The following is a 14,968-nucleotide window of genomic DNA, read 5'->3' as shown; positions in this document are numbered from 1 at the left end:
CGTCCCCAAGCTCGCAAAATTGATCCGGAGCCAAACTCTATTCTGCATAACCTCGCATCGCTTGTCAACCTCATATATATCTCTTTGCACCCTCCGACTGCTGGTTCCGCAAAGAAAATGACCCATTCGTCAGGAACATCCGAAGAAGAGTACGAGCCTCAGGCCTACTACACACACCAATCGGCTATTGATGACACCGACGGCGAGGCCCAGGAGAAGCCCCCTCATCATGCCCGAGCAGGATCTATGACCACTACTCACTCCATTTCGTCTCAGCATCTCTACCGACGAAACTCACACGGCCAGGTCCAGACTCTATATGTGTCTGACGCGTTGGTCGACAACCCCGATGATCCGGATGTGATTCAGCAGGAAGAAGACGGTCTTCGGCTTCACCGAGAGGTGTCTGGCATGTCTGGTAGACCTCCCAGTGCACTGAATGAAGATCAGGTGGATACCCAGAGTCTTTACACCGTGTCCGAGCCCTCCAGACACACCATGCGTCGCCGAATGGGCTCGGTGGTCTCTCAACTTGCATCTGGATCGATTCTTAACGGCGAGACACCCGACGATAGTGACACGGATATCATTCTACCCCCCTTTGGAGGAGGAAAACAGTACCCCAAGGCCCTGCCTCCTATTGAAGATTATACCGTGCAGTTTGACGGTCCCAAAGACCCACTGTCTCCTCTCAACTGGACCATGAAGAGAAAATGCATTTCGGCAGTGATTCTGGCACTCGACACCTTTGCCGTCTCCTGGTGTTCTTCGGTATACTCGGCGGGTATGCCACAGTTGATTGCCGAGTTCAAGGTCGGTCAGGTTGTGCTTCTTCTTGGAGTTTCGCTCTTCATTATGGGATTTGCCTCTGGTCCCATTGTCTGGGCTCCTATGAGTGAGCTGATGGGCCGACGACCTCCCATTTTGATCGGCATGCTTGGTTTTACTCTCTTCACCTTTGCCACTGCCACCGCAAAGGATCTTCAGACCGTCATGTTGACGCGGTTCTTCTCCGGTTTCTTCGGAGCCGCCCCTCTGGCCATTGTGGCTGCTTCTTACTCAGACATGTTCCCCGCTAACCAGCGAGGCTATGCCCTGGCCGCCTTCACCATGTGTGTGTTTGTGGCCCCCAGTTTGGCTCCCATGGTTGGCGGATTCATCGCCAAGAACCCCAGCACGGGATGGAGATGGGACGAGTACATGACCGGTATTCTGGGCGCTCTTGTGACCGTGTTGACTCTCTTTTTCTGCGAGGAGACATTTGCTCCGGTCCTGCTCGCCAACAAGGCCAAGAAGCTGCGGAAAATCACCGGAAACTGGGGAATCACCTCTCTTCACGATCAAAGAGAGCTGGATGTGGGCGAGATCATCAACCGAAACGTTCTGCGACCAGTCAAGATGCTTTTCACCGAACCCACTCTCTTCTTGGTGACTCTGTTTGTCGCCTTCCTCTACGGAATCATGTACATGGCTCTGGGAGTGTATCCCATCATCTTTGCCGAGGGCTACGGAATGCATCAGGGAGTGGCTATGCTCACCTATCTGGGTCTTATTATCGGCGAGGCCATTGGTTGCATCGTCTCCATGGCGTTTGAGCCCGTCTACACCCGAAATGGATGCACTCCTGAGGGTCGACTTCCTCCCATGATTGTTGGAGGCTGCTGTCTGCCTCTGGGACTCTTCTGGCTCACTTGGACCGGCCATTATCACGAACATATCCATTGGATGGTTCCCACCGCCTCTGGTCTTCTCACCGGAGTCGGATTCATCACCATTTTCCTCGCCTCCATCAACTACATTGTCGATTGCTACACTCTGTTTGCCGCCTCGGCCATGGCTGCCAACACCATGATGCGATCGTCCTTTGGAGCCGCCTTTCCTCTCTTTACCCCCGCTCTGTTCCACAATCTCGGCGTCAACTGGGCCGGCACTCTTGTTGGAGGTATCGCCGTTCTCATGTTGCCCGTCCCCATTCTCTTTTACATTTTCGGCAAGAGAATCCGGTCCAAGAGCAAGTACAATGTGAGACCCAACTAATCTCCTTCTTCCAGTCCATTGGCTCCTTCATTCAGTCCATCGGGCTCCTTTTTATTCACAGTGGTATTTTGCATGAAGCTGTGTCATAGATAGATAGAATCATTAATTTAATCGACTTACCAGTACGTATGGCTGAGTCCATACATTGTAATCTCGCTATCGAGAGATTCAGGATCGGATACGGCGCAACTATGAGTAGAAGTTCCAGTCAATACGAGTCCGAGGTCCAGTCAAATACGAGTCCGAGTCCAGTCAATACGAGTCCGAGTCCGAGTCCGAGTCCAAGTACAATCACGTACAGTACGAGAATAACTGCAAGTACATGTGCAAGTATGAGAACAAGTACGAGACTGATCAATGTATTTTCGAGTAGCTCTTGAATGTCTTGAGTAAGGCGTTCAAGCCAAAACATGGCCAGACTAGCGGACAAGACTGTAAAAGTACAAGTACGCGACTGTACAGTACATACTCTACTTCAAGGAGTCCATCGGATTGTGCGGATTGGCCAGTTTGACATTACGACACTATCAGCCACTTTGTCCATGCTTCGTCCCTCGACAACTCCGCCAACATTTGTGCTGGCAGAGATGAGTGCGATTCGTCATACTTGTACAAGTAGCGACATTTTTAGTACATAGTGTACTGCGCGAGTAGCAGATATCAACTGGAATACCCATTTGAACGTTTCAGCGAGACCAATCAAGCCCTACATCTACCAGCCAAAGGCAGAATGAACATATTTGCTACATTCATTAGGGAACATTTCAAGCACGAAAACAGCTTTTTTTTTTTCTTTCCTTGTGGTTTCAACTCCATCCGTTCCGATTCCAATTGCTCTTGAAAGAGGTAATTTATATAATGTATATCCTCTGTTGACCTTTTCGATTGTTGACGGTGTTCTGTCGTTGTCTCGTCGTCCGTACTCTTCTCTACCAGGCTGTAGTCGCCGGTCTTGTCAACAGCGTCTTTATAGCAACCAATAAGATCAGACCAAGCTCGGTGTTGATCTCCTCGGGATTTCGACAGGTTTTTGAGCCTGTGCCGTGCGATATTACTATCTCATCTCTAGTACTCTAGAGGATATTGAAGATCACTTCTAGGGACTTCAGGCTCCGATAGCAGCACACCAGAAAGAGATTAGATCAGTAGTCTACAGTATGGACATCTCTCTACCACCCAGCGGTCCCTCTCGTGACTGTGGGGAATTGGCCAGGTAGTGTACCTGTGTGTGTATCGGTCTCTCTTCATAACATCTTCTATCAACCCTGCTTCTCTATCAGCGAGTAGCTGCGTCATGGTGTTGCTATGTCGGACCTCTATGGCTAGAGTATTGAAGGTCCAGCTACCTCCTAAATCACGTAATCAGAGACGGCCACAAAGTTCCCTCAAGTGGATGTCATAATCTCCAATGTGTACTTGGAGTTGATGTGATCTCCGGTAAGTGCAAGTCTCTACGGTAACTACTGCCCTAGGATGCGGAGACTCTCCGAATGAGTCTCACTGATAGAGAGAAGGGTCTGGTTATCGAGACGCCTTCAGCAAGTGATACGTTGTGTACTTTTAAGTCGTTATTTATTACATAAATAAATATCTTTATTCCACACGGGTACAATATTTACACAGTATTCGATGCTGAAGCTCGATATATTGTCAAATCAACACTGGAGTATTTCCAACAGCTTCTCCATTATTATTATTTCGTGGAACGAGTAGCTAAATCAAAGAACTCGTAGTTGAATCAAGTGATGATTCCGTATGTTTATTATAAATTATTTCTTATTTTGTATATATTTTTTATATTTTATATATATTTTATACTTTATATATATAATTTTATACTTTATATATATATATTTATTAGTTTTATATATACATATTTTTATAATTTTATATATTTTTTTTTTTTTCGGATCAAACGTCAAATTTATATGTATCGAAATGCAAGCAAAATGGAGTTTTCTGAACCACAAAAACACAAGATAATTCAGAATTTCCGGTAACAAACTGGCGGTCCAACCAGTATACATCTCAGTCCGGGGAAGAGGAGGAGGCACATTTCACGGTAGGCCATTCCATCGTCCCCTAAACAAATCCCAACTATTATCCCAACTAAATACTCAAACCCAACACAGTAAAGTTTATGCACCCTGCATCTAACGATGTCACCACTTTACAACTACACAACACTCGCACCATGAACGCGGCAGCCGAGCTGAGCCATGAGGGACGCGACCTGCTGATCTACACAGCGCACGAGATTCTGTGGACCGCCTCGTCGCTGGCGTCGCAGGTCAAAACGACCGAACAACTGCAACAATACCGACACCTGCTGACGGTGGGCATCACGTCACTCGAAACGGTCATCAACGACCGTAACTGTCCACAGATCACACGCTGCTACACAATGTACATTCTGGCGCAGGTTCTGTACTGCGAGACGGCATGTCTGGACCGAGTCGAGTCGCTACTCAGCAAGGGCATTGGAATGGCGAGCCAAAGCGGACTGTGGGACCTGGTTCTGCAGATGGAATGTCTCAATGTACGCGTCCTCAGTAGCACCAACAGAAAGGCCGCGTTGTACCACTGCACCAAATGTCTCGAAAAGTTCAGCAACATGCACGAAAACTACTCCTACTACACTCTGCAGATGTACCAGTTCGACCTGACACTGGACACGAGCCCCCAACAGGCGTTTGAAATCTCACAGCAGTGGCAAAACCTGCCGGACGGACCACCCAAGTCGTTTCTCGTCCTCTACGGCTTCATCAAAGCCCTCGATCTGAACAGACACAACACAGAGAGCAACATGGCTGTATTGCAACAACTCAGGCAAGTCGAACAACAAGCCAACCTGTCTTTCTATGTTCCCCAGGTGACAATGTTGCGTCTCATGGTCACTCTCATGATCACACTTCAACGAGACCACTTTCAACCTGTCAAGGAGGCCTCCAACGCTCTGGAAGCGTTTTTGGGCCACCTCAACCAACAGGCAGCCAACAAGCCGGACAAGAGCTGGGACAACTGGTACATTGATGGTAGTATTAAGCTGACGGGAGGACACGGAAGCACATTCAACATTCAATGGTTGACACAACAGCAATGCGTTCAGCTCTCCTATCTGCTCATAGCGCTGTCGCGTCTTCGATACTACAAGACAAAATCTGCAGCTCGCGAGCTTCTCAAAACGTGCATTCGACTTACCGAGAGAGACAACGATACGCAAGCTCCTCTGCAAGCATCATCCTTCTCTCACGTATCCGATGCATTGACCCAGCAGCTCAAGCTGCAGTGCACAGCATACTTGTATCTGTCGTTGATCGAGTTCTGCAGCTTGGCATTCAAGAAGGGCCGTCGAGCGCTCGACAAGTTTGTGTCCCTGTCGAAGAAGCTGCCTGAAAAGGAAGCTGAAGAGCTACAGTCATTATCCTGGCTCGTTGCAGGACTAGGCGCACATGCAGGAGGTCGACCTGAAAACGCTCTCGGGTACTACCGTCGTATCTCGCCGCAAGACGGAATCTACTGGGCAGCTATTGGTAATATTTGCAGCCTGGATCCGTCGGAAGAGAACCTTAATGCTCTGCGACAGACCATGGGCGAACTGCCGGACGAACATCATGTGGTCAAGAATGCCATGAGCGAAATCATCCAGCTGGTGCAAAACTCACCAGACACGACGCTTCTTCAGCGCCAAGAGAGCATGCAGAAGGCTTGGAGAGCCCTCAACATGGGAATGACCCAGCAGCTGTCGTACGTGTGTTCGTTGGTATGCGTGGACCGTTTCGACACCATTGCCGAAAAGACTGTAGCCATGGAGTCGTCTCTTCAAGCTGCTGTTGCTGCTTCAGACTGTGTGTGGGCCTATGTCATTGGTCTGAAGAATGAGGAGCTTCTACACCAGCTGGGTCAGCAGGACAAGTTAGACGGCCTGCATAGAAACATGGACAAGGTCAAAGGCTACGTCTCCATGTTGATAGAAGGTAAGTATTAGTATTTATAGTGTATTTTATCGTGCCATTGAATTGGCATCTTATTTGTTATAAAAATGCGTCTTCGTTTCGTAGTTTTGTATTTCGGGTTGCGACTATGACTAAGCAGAAATATAAACATAGTGACCAAGAAAACAAATTTTTCACAAAATGGTATCCTGGCCGAGCGGTCTAAGGCGCCAGGTTAAGGCTAATACCTTAACGAATTTCCTGGTCTCTTCGGAGGCGTGAGTTCGAATCTCACGGATATCATCTTTTTGTCACGAGTGCTGACTAAGCGCGATTTTCGCAAAAACTATTGAAAGTCGCTTTTTTGTACTATAATTGTTGAGTCATGTTTGGTTTGAAGATGTGCACTCCTTGCAACCATCATTAATCCGCCCAGCCACCGTCAGCAAGCAATTGTCACGATTTGTATCAACCGGTATAAAAAGTGAGAATAATTGATTCAGAGATTACAGATAAATCGTGCATTGACATGTAGTTGACATTCTGGTCGCGAACAGTCACGCCTCACTCCGTCTTAATCCAAACGCCCTCCTGGTGACACAGAGTCAAGGCATGGTTGTAGAGCGGAGGCAAGGGCTTGGTGTCTCCACTTTCCAGCGTCTCGTAGGTCTGTACCATCCGACTCAACACGTATCCCACCTCAGTCAAGGCAAACTGTTGACCTAAACAAATTCGAGGACCTCCATTGAACGGCAGGTACTCCCATCCTCGTCCAATACTGCCGTTCTTGGTGTCCCATCGCTCGGGAATGAACTCCTCAGCGTCCTGTCCCCAGAATTCGGGGTCTCGGTGGGTCCACCAGACTGAGTATGACACGGTTTGCCCCTTGGGCACAAAGATGGGCTGTGATCCATCAGGCCCTCCTCCTCGAGGTAGAGTGGTGTCGCGAGAAGCGGTTCGAGCATTGATGGGTACCACAGGATACACTCGGAGGGACTCGTTCAACACGTATCGCAGGTAGTCGCATTTCTTGAGCGACTCAAACGTAATATTCTCGGGGCCCGGTCCAAAGTCAGCCAGAACTGCCGCTCGGAGCTTGGCATATCGCTTAGGGTCACGGGCAAGCCTGAAATATATCCATGAGAGCATCGAGGCGGTGGTGTCTCTTCCAGCCAGCAAAATGTTGAGCATCTGGTCTCTCAGGGTGATGGGATTGGAGGTCTCTTTGACCAGCTCATACATGAAGATGTACTTGTCGTTATCGAGCAGATCGGTGTTCTTTTCGTTGCGGGCTTTAATCGCCTTGGCTGCGTAATGGTCCACAAACGTCTTGACTTCTCTATTGTATCGGTGGTATGGTTCCCTGACAGCCAGGGTTCCAATCACCCAATACAGCTTGTGAAGACGAGTTCTGAGAGAGCTCAGCTCCTGAGCACGGTTGAATGCGTTGCTGAAGCCCTTTCTTGCGGCCTCGTCAATCCCTCCGTGGTCTCCAGTCTGAATAGAAGGATCGTCGAGAAAGTCCACCAGAGAATCGACCGACGAGCCAAACAGAAACTCGGTGGCAGTGTCCAGGGTCATGAGAAAGAAGAGGTTTTGGATGTCAAAGCCTCTTTGTGTGTCTCTCTTGTCGCTCATTTCCTTGGAAATGCACTTTTTGAGAATCTGAAAGTGATGTTCGATGGAATCGAGTCGAGAGACCTGCTCTCTTGCAAACTGAGGACGCAACAGAGCCCGAGAATGGGTCCAGCCGTGTCCATCGAGGGTGAAAATGCCGTCTCCAAGCATGGGTCCCAGGGCTTTGTATCTGGCAATGAGACAAAAGTCCTTGAACTGGGTGGCCAACATGGCCTTGATGTTCTCCGGATCCATGGTAGTGATGAGAGGAGACGGACCGACGTGGAACACATGCGTCTTGCCGTACTTTTCAAACCGGTCCTTCAAGGCAGCAGGACCCAACTTGTACTTGTTGATACGGAGCACTTCTCGCAGGCCTTTCCAGCCAAACAGTCCGTTTTCAGCCACACGGAGCTGGCCACATCCAAACTTCTTGACCTTGCGTTGATAGTCGTACTGGTTATACGCCAGCTGGGCGACCAGGGCAGTTGTGAAAGCCAGCACCAGTATCGAGAATAGCTGGAACATGTCAAATCGGTTGTCGTCATGAGCAATAACACCGGCTACCCTATATATACCCCATGGTGGGTCAGAACAAAGGAGTTGCGACTTGAGTCAGAGGACAAGGAGCGTGATCAAGACAGGCAAGGCGGTATCGCCGTTTAGGCTAGTGAAACAGAGTTGTCGATCACACCCCATTGGACAGAAATGTAATGTCTCAGCAGTGTCTCCTTGTGCTGGATACTTGTAGTTTCTTTTTTCCTCTTCTCTCCACCGCCATGGTCACATTTCTCGTCTCCTCCTTCTCCTCTATCTCTCATTTCTCCACCCTGTCTCACTCACTCTTGTCTCATGTTCTGGGTTTGCGTTTAGTGCCGTTTTGTGCGTGTAATTGGGCTGGCCTCGGTCCGACAGACAGCGCTAGTTGGTTATCTGAGGCGGCTCTCCACGTGTGGCGTGCCAATTGATGTTATCAGTCCATCTCGAACCGGTGTCGTTCCAGGGATATCATGTCGAGTGTCTCATGCCCACCTTTTGTCAACGCAACATGGCATTGGAGCTAATCAAAGCGTCCCTGCAGACGTGTGACATCAAAGAGACATGGTTCGACTCCGATCAGCGGGTAATGCGGAAGATCCCATTAGTCAGATCCGTTTTTAGGTGCACTGGACATTGACACTTGTAGTGTCCCTGATGTGAGTCGATGGGGAATTCGAAAGGCTCAGAACAGAGCAAAACTGTGTGAAATTTCGACATTTGCGGTAAATATCACCCGCTGATTTTCATGGTGATGTTCATTCGTCAATGGCTCCATTTTTTGTCGATCCTATGAATCGAGAGACCTGCAAATGTTGCACCAGTGCATACGCACGAAGGGAGGTAGCAGTGCGAGTATGAGTACAGTACGAGTACGAGTAATTGTGCTTGTGTGTTGTTAAGAGATTGCTTAGTTACTTGTACTCATGCTTGTGCCGGAAATGTCGTTCTCGTGCCCGTACTGTACGGTAGAACTTCTGGTAAGAGATTGCAGTTACTTCTACTCACACCGTTGATTCCTGGCATCACCAGAATCAACTTCCAATTGACATTTCTCCAATCCGCCCCACAGTTACAAATCCTTCTGAGTATGAACCAAGACAATCTCTACAATGTTCTTGCCTCCAACTTCCGGACTACCAACGTCCAACCGCTCGTGTCTCACGGACTTGTATCCTCGTCGCTCGTAGAAGCCCAACAAATCTCCATGTTCCTTGACCACCACAGCGTTGATCTTTGTGAATCCCTGGTCACGTGCCAGATTCTCAATGTACGTGTTCATATACGTGCCGATGCCTGTTCCCTCCAGATGCTCGGCTGTGCTGAGACACTTGAGGTCGACCGATCCGTCGTCATTCGGCTTGTATCCTCCTGCGGCGACAATCTCGCCAGCTTTGGGGTCACGTGCGACCGCCAGAACGCACCCTGGGTGGCTGAACTCGCTGCGGAAGCTGTCTAGATCCACGAATCGAGCCGCTCCGAAGCAATGGAATCGTTTGTGTCCCGTGCCGAAACACGCGTTGATGAAATCGACGTAGGTAGAGAGCTGGGGGCTGGCGACGAGCTGCGCCGACGGAATCACCGTTATCGACAGATTGGCCATGTGAGTGAGTGTGATTGAATGTGAAGTGAAGTACCGGTTCAGCCATGCATCAACCTTATCAGAATCGTTATCGGAACGGAAGAGCCGTGATTGGGGGATTTTTGGAGACAATGACTCGAAAAAAACTGATGGACCGATTATTTACTGGGAATTGGATTGATTGACGGAAAAAAACATATCAATTTCTGTCTCAACTCTGCTTCTGACATGACTTTGTCAACAGCGTAGTGAAGCCATCGCCAACAGGATACTTTAAGACAAACGGAACAAGATCGAACATGCGATTTGATCTGGAGCTTCAAAGTGGATCAAGATCGAACATGTGTCATCATTTCGTCACAGCTACAAATTGGATCTACTTGATATTATTTCAGTTAAGAATCAGACCATCATGGGTGACAGCTCTGATCACAATCGATGGCCAGAAGGGTGTCTCATTGAAACGGTATCAGTAGCTATCATTGAGGTGTACTCGGACGGTGACAGTAATTGATGAGATGTACTCGTATGATGACAGTACATACAGCTGATCCACTCGACATTGACCCGGCTATCCAGATGAAGCTCGTCAAAACCATAGCCTACCAAAGACGTAGAGGAGTTGGAAGAAGAGATGGGAAGATCAGCAAATCAAGTACTGCAGTTGGTTTCGTCACATGATGCAATTGGTTGTATCACATGTCTCATATGTGCCACCTCTTCAAGTAGTCGTACTAGTACCATACTCATACCAATACCATCTCCGAAATACAGCTGTAGTGATACAACTGCTCGGTAGAGGTCCGTTGGAATCACGCAGTAATATCCTTCTGCATAAACCAAATGGAAATATCAATGACATTGCCAAACCCCATATCATCTCCTCCAGCCACCAACAACCTCTCCTCCAATTTCTTGTACCCCAACTTTTGATAAAACTCCACCAGATTGCCATGCTGGCGGACCACAACGGAGTTCATCTTTCGAAACCCCTTGTCATGCGCCAGTTTCTCAACATACCCGTTCATGAAACCTCCATAGCCCTCACCCGCTCGCTGCTGATTGACACACAGACACTTGAGCTCAGCAGTCTCGTGGTCGTCCAGAGGTCGATACCCGCCCATGGCAACGATATCACATGATCCAGGCTCTCGTGCAACGGCCAGAACTGATCCCGGGTGTTTGAAATCGTCGTAGAACTCGTCCATGTTGCTGAAACGGGGCGTGTCGAAGCAATGGTATTTCGTGTGCATTGTTCCGAAGCACGTGTTGATGAACGCCATGTAGTTTTCCGAATCACGTGATTCCCGCAGTTGTTCCGAGGAGTACACGGACACATCGAGGTCCGTCATTTTGAGAGTTGGTGCGGATGAGAAGGAGTTGGGGATCGACTGTTATCGTGTTAATCGACTTCCAGGGTTTTGGTGCCGTGCATGCCGCGGTGTTTGGCATTTGTGGGCGGCTAATTGATGGGTTTGTGAGTGTCAGGAGCCAGAAAATGACAAATGATGTGATATTGGATGGATTTGGGTCGATTAACACCAAAATTGGCTCATTTTTACCATCTCCAGGTGGTTTTAGATGACATGAAATTTCCTCTCCCGGAGTTTGATAAGCATAGAGTTGGGAGATGAGTCGCATGGATTTAACAATATTAAATATTGAAGTAAAATGAAATCAAATAATAATGAAGACATTTGCGCACTAAAATTGCGCACAAAGGAGTGATGATTGATTTATTTATTTATTTCTTTTAATTCTTGGAGTAGGATATCTCCTTTGTTTTAATCTTTATGTAATCAATTTTATTAGTAATTATTTATTTGTTTTAAAGTTTTATTCCTTTATTTTTTTTTTTTTTTTATTTTTTTTCTTCTATTCAATTTATTAGTAATTTATTCCCATTGTTAACCCTAACCCCAAATCAACATGCATCTGATATGCACAACTACATCCCGCCCGCCAGATCCCCGGATTGCTCTCTGCAACACCCCTCAACAGCCCAGCACCTCGAAACAGCAGCAAAATAACAATAATTGTCTGAGTAATCAACTTTCAGCATTACAAATCGAATTGAAAATCACATTACTAATCACAATCGCCAACAATGTCAGCAAAACAGGCCCTCAAACCCCAGGTCACACAACTGTACAAAGAACTGCTATGGATGGGACGAGATTATCCCCAAGGATACAAATACTTCCGAGACCGATGTCATAAGGTGTTTAAGGCTAAGAGCGGTTTGACGGATCCCAAGGAGATTGAAAACGCCATCAAACTCGGAGAATATGTCAAGAAGGAGCTCGAGGCACTCTACTTTCTGAAACGATACAGAGCCATGAAACGGGCTTATTATGACTAACAGTAGTGCGAATTGTTCTTCAGACGGCCAGTTACCCTTCATGACTTTTGTAAACTCATAAGGTGTATCTGATTTCGCCGAATGTGATACGAGTACGAGTATGTTCTGTAAGTACTTGTACTTGTACTTCCCCTACAGATTCATTTCAGAACGACTCAAATAATTATCTGACTCAGATATATATTACTTAACGAAATATTACTAATGTATCAGCCGTTGTGTATTACGTAATGTCTTTCACCCGTCGCTTTGCTGGTATATGGCGAATTATTAGGTTTCACAGGCCTCGGTAAATCACGTGACTTTGTATGCTTATGTAATTGCGCCTCCCGTCGAGCCAGCGGTGGAGTTGTTACCAGGTCACATGACTGTAGTATATTCTTGTCGCCTTCTTCAGCCATTTGCTTTGCCCTTTTTTGTCCTTTTCCAGTCACGTGCTGGTCACGTGCCAGCCTCGGATCTCTATCCAACTGGGGTAAGTTCTTTCATGTTCATGCATACCCCGCCGAACCTCCCCGTTAACAGATCACCAAGTGCGATACGAACATAACAGCGTGACCGATTACGACACCAGATCACGCGACCACCACGACAAGCGACCACGTGACCATTACGACAAGCAAGCGCCCTGTTGACTACGACGCCACCGACAAAACTTCACTGCGCATCTTAGCAGTGACACAAACTAGACCCCACAGTTACTAGACATACACACACACAACGATGAGCGCCTTTCCGGAGCCTTCGTCCTTCGAAATCGAGTTTGCCAAGCAGATGAACCGGCCTCGGACCGTCCAGTTCAAGCAGCTGGTGGCGGTTCTGTACATTTTTGGCGGCACCTCGGCCCTTATTTATATCATCAGCAAGACCATTTTGAACCCGCTTTTCGAAGAGCTCACGTTTGCGCGAAGTGAGTACGCCATACATGCCCGTCGGCTGATGGAGCAGCTCAACGCCAAATTGTCATCTATGGCTAGCTATATTCCGCCTGTGCGGGCTTTGCAGGGCCAACGATTTGTGGATGCTCAGACACAGACCGAGGATGAGGAGGGCGAGGATATCCCCAACCCCAGCCTCGGCAAGAGCAGCCACGTGTCGTTTGGCGAGTCGCCCATGCAGCTCAAGTTGGCCGAGAAGGAAAAGCAGCAGAAGTTGATTGATGATAGCGTGGACAATCTGGAGCGACTGGCCGACTCACTCAAGCACGCCGGAGAGGTGAGTGATCTGTCGGCGCTGTCGGGCTTCAAGTACCAGGTTGAGGAGCTGACCAATTACTCGGATCAGCTGGCCATGTCGGGATACTCGATGATGAAGAGTGGATTGCCAGGCCATGAAACCGCCATGAGCGAGACCAAGAAGGAAATCAGAAGCTTGAAGGGCTCTGTTCTCAGTGTCAGATAGTGACACGTGTCTCGAGGATATTCAGCAAGCTGGTTGGTGACCGAGTGGCAACGGTCAAGCATAGGTATTTGGAGAAGGTTGGATGATGTGCAGGGACGGAACCGGTGACCTCAACTATTGGTGGTTCGTGTCCATATTGTCTTCCATGGATGTACAGTTGCTGTGTGCATGTGGTTGATCGACGGTTGTCTGTATTTAGTACGGGATATAAGAGTAAAAATTTAGTCGAGTACAGATAGATTCGGTGGTCTGTAGATTATATAGGATGCTGTGTAAGTCGCAAAAGAGTAGGGTTATTATACTGTACCGGCTCCAGATTTTCTTGATTGGATCCAGAGAGAAGTTGCCGTGTTTCCAGTTGTAGACCACGTGATTTGATCCTGACTCCATATCATCACGGTCATTCAAATGTGTGACTCAAACAGCTGGTTTCGGTTCTAGACGAGATCGGGGCTGATTGGCCTTGTCACTTGTAACAAGGATGAGACACGAGATCATTGTTCTGTTTGCTAAAACGTACAGTTTGTTGCTTAAGACCATTCATTGCTAGCGACCAATTTGTTTTGACTACCTCTCCGCGTGTCCCATTATTTTGTGTATTTTAATAATTATTTCCATTTTTAATTTTTGAAAAATGCCAAGAACAACCGGCATATTTCATAATGAGGTAAATGTTGTCTGGAGGGATGAATTTCGATAATTTTTGGAGATTTTCTTGAAAACTCACAATTCCACAGCATCAAACAGTCCATGACTCAGTCTGTAACCCCTCGATATATCCCTTTCACACGATATCGCGTGACTCTTCAGCCGCTTGTAACCGCTTATGCACAAGCCTGCAGCCAGATGCATGATCTTGAAATAAAACTGAATTTCAATTATAATTGTGCCGTGCCATTTTTCGACACAGCAGCAAATGAGAGACACAATCGAAACTGACAGGCTGATTCTAAGCCGACACACGGTGGCGGACTTTGAAGATTCGGTGGCTCTGTGGAACGACGAGGAGACGGTCAAGTTCTGCGGAGGAGCCCGACCTCGAGCCACCGTCTGGACCAAACTCTTGTACCATCGAGGACACTGGGATCACTACGGATACGGCTGTTACGTGGTCCGGCTTAAAGAGACGGGCGAGTATCTCGGAGAGATTGGCACCAACCATTTCATGCGAGACTCGGACCCGGTCTACTCGCCCCTCATGCCGGAAGCGGGCTGGGTCGTGAACCCCAAGTACCACGGCAAGGGTATTGCCACAGAGGCGCTGACGGCCATTTTCAAGGAGGCCGATGCGTCTGAAAAGATTACCCACCCCATCTGCTGCATCATCGACCACGGGGAAAACGAGCCCTCTAGAGCCATTGCCCGAAAGTTTGGTTTCAAGCAACAGCCGGGAACCGTCAAGCTGGGGGATGAGGAGGTGGACCTGTGGATTCGGGAGAAACGGAACTAGGAGTTCATTTTCTGATTACGATTGTGGCTTAGTATGATTACCTGAAC

The 14,968-nt window shown here is 48.0% G+C and overlaps 9 protein-coding genes and 1 non-coding gene across 10 annotated transcripts; 7 read left to right on the top strand and 3 right to left on the bottom strand.

The window, feature by feature from the left end:
* Nucleotides 1-117: 117 nt before the first annotated feature.
* Nucleotides 118-2,037, top strand: YALI1_A15624g (uncharacterized protein; the record flags this gene model as incomplete). Its single annotated transcript, XM_500099.3, has 1 exon — nucleotides 118-2,037. The coding sequence occupies one exon, from the start codon at nucleotides 118-120 to the stop codon at nucleotides 2,035-2,037; it is 1,920 nt and encodes a 639-aa protein (XP_500099.2).
* A 2,140-nt stretch (nucleotides 2,038-4,177) lies between these two features.
* YALI1_A15584g (uncharacterized protein) lies at nucleotides 4,178-6,025 on the top strand (the record flags this gene model as incomplete). The annotated part of the gene is made up of 1 exon (XM_500098.3): nucleotides 4,178-6,025. One exon carries the CDS (start codon nucleotides 4,178-4,180, stop codon nucleotides 6,023-6,025), a length of 1,848 nt encoding a protein of 615 aa, XP_500098.3.
* Nucleotides 6,026-6,175: 150 nt separating this feature from the next.
* Nucleotides 6,176-6,275, top strand: YALI1_A15564r. The gene has a single exon. It is a non-coding gene; the product is annotated as a tRNA-Leu (tRNA).
* A 261-nt stretch (nucleotides 6,276-6,536) lies between these two features.
* Nucleotides 6,537-8,117, bottom strand: YALI1_A15544g (uncharacterized protein; the record flags this gene model as incomplete). The annotated part of the gene is made up of 1 exon (XM_500097.3): nucleotides 6,537-8,117. One exon carries the CDS (start codon nucleotides 8,115-8,117, stop codon nucleotides 6,537-6,539), a length of 1,581 nt encoding a protein of 526 aa, XP_500097.3.
* Nucleotides 8,118-9,198: 1,081 nt separating this feature from the next.
* On the bottom strand, nucleotides 9,199-9,729 carry YALI1_A15528g (uncharacterized protein; the record flags this gene model as incomplete). The annotated part of the gene is made up of 1 exon (XM_500096.3): nucleotides 9,199-9,729. One exon carries the CDS (start codon nucleotides 9,727-9,729, stop codon nucleotides 9,199-9,201), a length of 531 nt encoding a protein of 176 aa, XP_500096.1.
* Nucleotides 9,730-10,007: 278 nt separating this feature from the next.
* On the top strand, nucleotides 10,008-10,389 carry YALI1_A15523g (uncharacterized protein; the record flags this gene model as incomplete). The annotated part of the gene is made up of 2 exons (XM_068281805.1): nucleotides 10,008-10,180; nucleotides 10,227-10,389. 2 exons carry the CDS (start codon nucleotides 10,008-10,010, stop codon nucleotides 10,387-10,389), a joined length of 336 nt encoding a protein of 111 aa, XP_068137906.1.
* A 131-nt stretch (nucleotides 10,390-10,520) lies between these two features.
* On the bottom strand, nucleotides 10,521-11,060 carry YALI1_A15515g (uncharacterized protein; the record flags this gene model as incomplete). Its single annotated transcript, XM_500095.3, has 1 exon — nucleotides 10,521-11,060. The coding sequence occupies one exon, from the start codon at nucleotides 11,058-11,060 to the stop codon at nucleotides 10,521-10,523; it is 540 nt and encodes a 179-aa protein (XP_500095.2).
* Nucleotides 11,061-11,815: 755 nt separating this feature from the next.
* On the top strand, nucleotides 11,816-12,070 carry YALI1_A15507g (uncharacterized protein; the record flags this gene model as incomplete). Its single annotated transcript, XM_002142953.3, has 1 exon — nucleotides 11,816-12,070. The coding sequence occupies one exon, from the start codon at nucleotides 11,816-11,818 to the stop codon at nucleotides 12,068-12,070; it is 255 nt and encodes an 84-aa protein (XP_002142989.1).
* A 723-nt stretch (nucleotides 12,071-12,793) lies between these two features.
* YALI1_A15497g (uncharacterized protein) lies at nucleotides 12,794-13,471 on the top strand (the record flags this gene model as incomplete). The annotated part of the gene is made up of 1 exon (XM_500094.1): nucleotides 12,794-13,471. The coding sequence occupies one exon, from the start codon at nucleotides 12,794-12,796 to the stop codon at nucleotides 13,469-13,471; it is 678 nt and encodes a 225-aa protein (XP_500094.1).
* A 916-nt stretch (nucleotides 13,472-14,387) lies between these two features.
* Nucleotides 14,388-14,921, top strand: YALI1_A15482g (uncharacterized protein; the record flags this gene model as incomplete). Its single annotated transcript, XM_500093.3, has 1 exon — nucleotides 14,388-14,921. The coding sequence occupies one exon, from the start codon at nucleotides 14,388-14,390 to the stop codon at nucleotides 14,919-14,921; it is 534 nt and encodes a 177-aa protein (XP_500093.2).
* Between the last annotated feature and the right edge of the window lie 47 nt (nucleotides 14,922-14,968).

The sequence above is a fragment of the Yarrowia lipolytica genome, chromosome 1A (assembly GCF_001761485.1).
Source record: "Yarrowia lipolytica chromosome 1A, complete sequence".
NCBI lineage: Eukaryota > Fungi > Ascomycota > Dipodascomycetes > Dipodascales > Yarrowia > Yarrowia lipolytica.
Note: the sequence above shows the minus strand (reverse complement) of the source record. Positions and strands in the feature narration are given on the sequence as shown.